The sequence below is a fragment of the Glossina fuscipes genome, unplaced genomic scaffold (assembly GCF_014805625.2).
Source record: "Glossina fuscipes isolate IAEA_lab_2018 unplaced genomic scaffold, Yale_Gfus_2 1, whole genome shotgun sequence".
Classification (NCBI taxonomy): domain Eukaryota; kingdom Metazoa; phylum Arthropoda; class Insecta; order Diptera; family Glossinidae; genus Glossina; species Glossina fuscipes.
In genome coordinates this window covers 22,054,547-22,062,795 of record NW_023998415.1, presented here as the reverse complement: position 1 = coordinate 22,062,795, position 8,249 = coordinate 22,054,547, and the positions used below count along the sequence as shown (strand labels likewise).

The window sequence follows — 8,249 nt, the reverse complement described above, 5'->3', positions numbered from 1 at the left end:
GACGTAATTAGCTTTTGTTTTTATATAGTTTGACTTTTATTTTGTTCAAGTTACTTAATTTACTGTTCTTGTTGCTTGTTGTCAAATAGTAAAAACGCAGATAGCCATTTTAAAGCTTGAAATATTGCCTATATAATTTTGTTTCGTTTCCATCAATACCTAACCAACTTTGGCTGTCGAAAATTTCATGTGCGGTAGAGAATTTATTTTTCTAACTAAATTAATAATAACAATCATAATAATAGACTTATGGAGATTTTTATCTTTAGTTTAATTAACCATTAATTAACTTTTTAAGCGAGATATGTCTATGCGAAATTGCAACACTTCCCTAAGCGAGCACTAAAGTTTCGAAAAAATATAAATTAAAATTTTTTACTATGGTGCAGCGCGTAAGTTATGAATTGAATACATCCGGCAACACTGGACAAACAGAATTTGTAATCAAAAGTAATATTCTGTTTTTTACGAGAAAACAATTCGGTTTACGATACATGCGATATGTAGGTAGCGTTTTTGTATTTCTTTATATGAAAATCTCTAAAGTTAAGATAAATAAATCAATTAATCTTGAATTTGCGAATAAAAACAACCCCTTGTTCCGTTTATCGCTTTTTCAGTGCACTCTTGCTTAACACCCTTAAACTGCTTGTTCACAACATCATATTGCCTTCGATATCAGTAAAAAAATATCTGCGGGGTAATCCTTGTACGCGAAATATTGAAATTTACAATTTAGAATTTTGCTTAAGTCACGTGCCTAACAAAAAAAAAATAGAAGCAAATAATGTAATGGAAAGTGTTTTATTTGTATATGTTGTGATAAGTATGTAATTCATTTTATTATTACATTGTTTTAGCAATAACACTGACTGATTAGCACGTATGCTAACGTGAACATATAAATTAACCGCTTTAGTCGCCATGCATTCACACACACATCTACATGATTGTATGATATGAAAATAACATTGCGAATGCATGCAAAGCAAGTGAAACCCAAAGTAAAGGATACTCTGATGTTATTAATTATTTATTATGTAACGCTTCAAGGGAGGATTTCAAGCACATGCACACTGCCATTAGTTCAAAACAGTAAGCACACTATATGCATATGGCCTAATCACTCTTGTTTCATTAGCGAGCTCATCCATATCGGTAGCTATTGTTTTTGCTTTTCACTGCTTAATTTTAAAATTCTAAAATAAAGGGCATATTCGCAATGCAATGAAGTTGATTTTTTGATGTACAGACTAGGAAATCCGAATTATCCATTTTTCATAGCACACGCTCTCCTTCTCTAATACAACTTGAAAACGGTTATTATGAAAACTGTACTATAGTGTAAGCAAACCGTGAGACTCAATTATATATTTTAAACTAAATAATAAAGAGCAACAACAACGAGTTGTGCAAGAATAACCAGACCCCAAAATCAAATGAAGGCAATACCTGGAAACTGAAACTGTAAACATAATTAAGTGCGGGGGATAAATTTAATTGATAAATTTATTGTAATCCTGTAGCAAGATACCCAAGCCTGACATTGCAACCAAAATTATCTATAGATTTACTTACCCTGCGTCGATATCGGTAAGCTCATGCCGACAAAATCACTGTGAGTTCATTAAATTGAAGAGAGTGCGAGGAGAGAAGACTAGTCGAATCAAAAAATGAGAGAAACGTTCGATAGGGCAGTTTACTACTAATTTGAATATGGCCGAGATAAAGTAGTTTATGCTTTCTACTTAATCAAAACTTTTATAACTAGCAGCTGAGCTTCCTCTTTTTTTCATTTCATTTCACAATCAAACATTACGAAGTTGAATAAATTTTATGCGATTTACATGAGGAACATTTAAAGTTGTAATCTTTACATGCCGGCATAACATAAGCTTTAGGAAAGGGCACAATTGTCTGTACTATTAACTTTGCTTTGAAATGGCTTACAACGTTTAAATCAAATCAAAAGATAAACATATACACAAGTATAACAAAAGGTAACGTTTTGGTTGGTAATTCCTTCAATAGCATTTCAAGCCCAACATTAGAATGGAAAAAAATACAAACATACAAGTAAAAAATTGTATTCGGTTGTGACCGAATTTTTTATACTCGTTACACCTATTCTAAAAATGATTAGAAAAAAAAGAAAAATTAAATTTTCATACTCTATAATATTGTGGGGACGTGGTCGGATTTTTGTAGAGTAAAACGTAAATTTTATACAATGCGTCTAAAGCAGATGTCTTCATTTGTACGCGCGCGAATAAGTTTACCACACCAATTAACAGACAGACAGGAAGATGGACTGACGAACATATCCAGAACGGTTCACACTTGACACTAATCGATAATATGTACACATTGTATGGTCTCGAAAGTTCCTTTCCGTGTGCTGCAAACGTTTTGATAAAAGAATAAAGTTTCGTTATCCTTTAATAATCAGCAGGCGTGGCCGATTCTTTCCGTTTTTGCACAGATGCTTCAGTGCCACCTGTGGAATGCAAATGCCAATTTTTATCGTTGTATCTATGAAAGGAATTTTTATTTTTATTGTTGAAAACAGTGATAGTGTCAGGTTAGGTGGCACCATAGGCGTATTCTTCGACCAAGTTAGCCCATTTTTAACACCACTTTGTGTGCAAGAACTTTCAATGTTTCTGCTAAATATGAAGTGGATAGGTGCAGTTCTGCGGCCAGAAGAACGGTCGTTACATAGACGGACAGACGGACATGCCTAAATCGATTCAGTATTTGATGCAGATCAGGAATATATGTACTTTAATACGAACGTTTTGACAAAACGAATATACCCCTCATCCTTCGGCGATGGGTATAAACATAAATAAATAAGATAAAATAAATAATAAGATAAATAATAAGATAAAATATTGTATTGTTGGGCTGGAAAATAGGGTAAGTAAGCATATTGCTAGCAAAATACCCCGGCCTTTCAATATATGTATATGAAGGTACTTCGCCACAAAATTATCAGCTTATCCAACTTCATCGGTTGTGTAAGTTAATTTTGAGTTCCTGTAGCACCTGTTCAATGTTTAATTTAAATAAACGCAAGCTTGTCAATGGAGGGCAATGGAAGCACCTTTCAACACTAAAAACAAATAACATGCAAACGATATTAATCGTAGCGGAACTTTAGTTAATATCCTTGACTTGATTGATGTCTTTTCATTGAAAAAAGAGATGCACGGATGTTAGTAAACAATAAACTCGGGTGCAATATTTGTTATCATAAGCTAATCGATCAGATTGGGAATACTTTCTTTCACATCAAAATTAACAATAGCGTAAGAACACTAAAAGGAAAATAAGTTCCATACCATAGCACGAGTAATCATTTTGTTGAGACGTTTTTTCTTCGCTTCTTTTTAACCACCAACGGGTTTATATTATTATTAATATATGAAAGTATTCATGTTCACTCCTTTTCAAAAGTTATTGTTCTCGCGCTGAAGGTGTTTTGTAAATCTCGTCATTAGTTTGCTGCTTTAAGTAAATGTTAGTATATTCTTTTACAAATGTTGGGTAGGAAATGTAATTTTTATACCCTACACCATTTGTGCTACAAAAACATATTAAGTTTGCGCATATGTATGCACAAGGACTTGAGATAAACTCATTTTTTATTATTCCGATCAATTCAGAATTACTTTTAGCATCGAACTAAGCTTGTCTATCCGTCTGTCCTTCAGTCTTGTTTTGTTGCGTTCACCCTAATGGTTGTAATTTTAAAGATATTTGGATGAAATATGATAGACTGATTTAGTTTGGCCCAACGGGTTTTTCCAGTCGAATAAAAAATTATTTTCTCCTTCATTGCTCATAAACTACAGCAGATAGATAAATGTACAAAAATTTTAACAAATATTCCGTTGGCGATGGTGTTGTACTTATAGAAAGATGGGAAAAATGGACCCTGTCTACCCATCGTTACGGTGTATCAAGATTTTAATCTTTTTTCTTCAGAACCCGCAGGGACGAGTTTCAAAACCCCTATAATATATATAAATTGTTTGGAAATTTCAAATTCGAAATGCACTTAAGCATGTTCGTCTGTTCATCCGTTCATCTCTCCATCCGTCCAACTGTCTACTGCCGGTACTAAATATTTTCCCGTTCGCAAAAATGAAGATATCGCCTACAAGTTTGCAGAAGAATTTGAAAATGATCGAAACTGTTCAAAGGACATGCTTACAACGCCCACAATCCGTATACAATAAAAGCTATGAGCACCTTTGCTTTCCGGACTTTTTGGTCGTTACTCATAAGTTATAACACATGCAGTAAATAGATTTCCACTTTCCGTCCAGCGTTATAGAGTATGGAAACTTACTTCCTTTCCTTTATTTTGGTTGGTTATGTGTATAAAAGATTCGGCCGCGACCAAATATAGTTTTCTTACTCGTTTTACTTGAGGAGATTCGTTCTTAGAAGTCCGCTCGTCTGTGTCGTTGTTTCATCAAAATTCAAATGCAATTTTATTATATTTTCATTGAATTTTTTTAAGCCAATTACGAGCAATACTGATCGATTAGCGGTTGCCATATTTCTGGCAAAACCGTTATACCATTACAATAGAACTTAGCGAAAAACTGACCCAATCAATTTTCGTAGGTCTCTCTCGAAGTAAGTTTTACACCATTTAGAGAGAGTACGGGGAAAATGTCAATCGGAAGAGGGACGATCTGAACTGTACGAGAGATACATTCAAATCGTCCAGTCAAACTCTCTGGGTTTCTGCCAAGTCATTAAAGACTGGCGTTCTCTTTTATTGCATTAGTTATTAACCGTAGAAAGGTATGTCAATCGTTGCAGAGTGGCTTTCATCCAAATACGAAGCTTTATCGGTGTTCAACCTTACTCTTTGCAAATGATTTGCGTACGTGGCCGATCTGTCGTTGTTCGTTGCAGCAGCAATTCGCAGACAGAAATTCGTTACATTAATGTTTTCACTGTTAATTCATATGATTTCCAAAAATTGATCGAAACTTAGTGCTCTCCTTCGATACCATAAGATAAAAAATGCCGGCTCCCTGCGACAGTGTGCAGTGACGTGAACGAAGAGTCTTGCATGTTGCTGATGTCAGTAGAGCAACTTCACCACAAACGGAACGAATAATTTCACAAGCGTTCGAAACTTGTCTTTAGGACGAATTTTCCGAATCATATGCATATGTGGTCACAATAGATGAAAATTAATGCGGATTGCTGGACGATTTGATCTTTCATTCACGGTCAACATTCACGATTTTTTCATTACGAAAGCTCATTCCGATCGTCCACGATTTACCCAAAATCCAAACATCCAAAGTGGGCGTACTTGTTTCCAGGCTCATTTAAATAATTTTTCGCGCGATATTTTATCGAACAATTTGAAAAATGAATGAGTGCGTAATAAACACTTCTTTTTCTTCTTCGGTTATTCAGTAAAACAACAATCGAAGATCCGTTGAGATGTGTAATGCGCACTTGATTCCATTACAACAATATCTGATTGTAACTATTCGAAAGATGCACAGTATTATTTTTTTTTTTTTCATAAAATCTCAGTTCACTACGACTTTTGAAACAATCAAGTCAGTAACCTATTTCGTTTTGATCCGTAATTGCAAAGAGATATTAACTCGCTTACCTTTAACAATTTGAAACGAGAAACCACTTAATAAATCAAATAGAAATTTTAACAGGTATTGTTTTAAAGAAAGAAAGCATTGGACGCTGAGGAACAGATACGATCTCATCGACGCCGTGCTCTACGAAATTACGAATAATAGAAGCGTGAAGATAGTCAAAGGCACCTTTATATACAAATATAAAATTAAACAAAAGAATAAACATTTCAACTGCGTCGATTCTCTTTCCTCTCTCTGCTATCGTTTGAAAAGTGACGGAGTACCTTAATTTTGTATACCGTCAACATCTCTAGCGTATAAATTTCGTTACTGTGAAATAAAATTGCGTCAACATTTTTTGTTTATTTATTTTTTTATTAAAGAGAAGAAAAAAAAGAAAAAAAAAAAACAAAGACTTTAACAATTATCGCCGAACTACTTTCTAAATATGAAATAAAACAAAAAACTTCCGTTTACTGGCTAGCATCGAGTAGCAAAACAATGAACAAAGAATTAAGCAGCACGCAGTTGTTGGTTTTTTTGACACTTTTCCCTTGACTTGCCTCAAATCATAACTAGACGGTATGCACATATATATATATATACGTAAATATATGCATACATACATGCATATATACATACAATATACACGGTCAACTCTATATGTTAACCTTATTATGTATATGAACGCAGGTGCTGAGGTAAACAAGTATATGTAGAAAAGTTTGCGTACACATATATGTATGTTTTTGGTTTTTTTTTTTTTTTTTTTTTTTCAGAAATCAATTAAAAAAGTTTTCTGTTTATTAAATGTAAACTGTTCAAATCGTGCTTGTCTGTCTGTCTGTCTGTCTGTCTGCGTGTGTGTTTGCTTTCCATATTCAGTGATTTTACTTTCAAAAAATGTCACATTAAACCTATTTTAAATGCATTGTAAACATTACTATTAATATACTTAGCGGAAGCACTAATGTCTCGCGAATGTCGCTAAACGTATTTCCTGAGTTGTGTTTTGCATAGTGTACCCTCTTTGACATATGCATCGTTGCTATGATTTGCTCTTCATCCAATGATGGACGATAACTCCAATCGATCGCATTCGTTTTGCATATCTGAGCAAAGACTCGCGCTGATATCTTTGGTGTGCGTTTCCGTGCCGGATCATTAAAGTCAACATGGTATAAGCCAAACTTTTCCCTATAACATCAGAAGTATAAAAAACATTCAAAAAACAAAAACAATATCAAAATATATCAAATTTGCGTACGTGAAACCAGCCTTCCATTCATAACTGTCCATCAAACTCCAGGCTATATATCCCTGAACATTAGCACCGTCTTCGATGGCATCTAACACTGACGTCAGATACGAGTTGTAATAATCTATCCGAGCGTAATCTTCTAAGCCGCCTTTATCACTGACCCCGTTCTCAGTGATGATAATAGGCGGATTATTGTACTCGCGTCGAATCCACATTAATAAATTGTAAATGCCCTTCGGGTATACCTGCATTGATAAGCGTGTACAAATGAAATTTACATAGGCGATAATACATATATTACACTAATATATATATATACGGCAGAGCATATGTGAAAACGGACAAAATGTACGCATTTACGGTCTTTTTTCTTTACCGCTTTCGCTACGGCGATTAAATTAGTTACATAAAACAGATATAAAATTCCATGTATGCCTGTTTTGCTAAGTAGGTAACGTGTCTCAAAGCGACCAACTTGTTCTTCTTTCCAATTACCGAAAGTATTATAATTTCAATTAATATTAAACACACACCATCACATTAGTTCGAAAAAAAAATAAATAAATAAAAACTTTCGAAGATTTCAATATGGGAAGTGGATGACTTCTTTTCACTTTTTTATAGAGATTCTACAATCTTAACTTTTCCTGCGAGGGCAAAGTGTTCATTCAATGAATGTACTGAGTTGAAGTGAAACATTTGTAAGGAATCGCAAGCAATCTGGTGTTAAAAGACCGCAGGCGCAAAGATATGCTCTCTGTCGGAAAGAGGAATTATTCCCGAGTTTGCAAGCAGGGGAAATAGGGAAGGAAGAATTCACCACAACCCACAATAGGTTGGTTAGTTTTATCGTAATCTTTGTCGGCTTATCGGTAAGCTTCTGTAAGACTCGCATTGTAAAGCAAGCAATGTGTCGTTATTTTATTAAAATATTTGATATTTTACCTTTAGCCAGGGCGAACCGGAACCAGGCCAGTCGGGATTTTGCCTCTCAACAACACCCATATCATGGTTAAAAGATGGCATCGGAAAATTGGCCGTATTGTTATGATCATTTGGTCGCACTAAATTGGTAGTGTAATGATTGATACCAAAGAAATCGGAGGTTCCACGAATCCGTTGTATTTCCTCCTTCGTAAACGAAGGTAAGCGAGAACGCGTAAATCCCTGTTGCTTACTTAAATTACGAATGCGTTCAATCATTACAGCCGGATAGTTGCCGTGATGCGAAAAAATGGGATGACCGAACCAGCCAACCTATGCGTTTGAATAATAAATAAAGAAAAAAATAAAAAATTGATAAACAATTAAAAAAAATAAATGAAATAATAAAAAATGAATAAACAAACAAA

General features: G+C 34.3%; 1 protein-coding gene across 1 annotated transcript in view; it reads right to left on the bottom strand.

Annotated features, from left to right (window-relative positions):
* Positions 1-6,402: 6,402 nt before the first annotated feature.
* Positions 6,403-8,249, bottom strand: part of LOC119644904 (myrosinase 1) — a 12,545-nt gene continuing 10,698 nt past the window's right edge. Inside the window, exons 4-6 of the mRNA XM_038044622.1 lie at positions 7,843-8,154; positions 6,904-7,142; positions 6,403-6,833 (exon numbers count right to left, since the gene is read on the bottom strand). Of these exons, the coding sequence (XP_037900550.1) occupies positions 6,554-6,833; positions 6,904-7,142; positions 7,843-8,154 (831 nt within the window). The 3' untranslated portion in view covers positions 6,403-6,553. The remainder of the gene's footprint in view (positions 6,834-6,903; positions 7,143-7,842; positions 8,155-8,249) is intronic.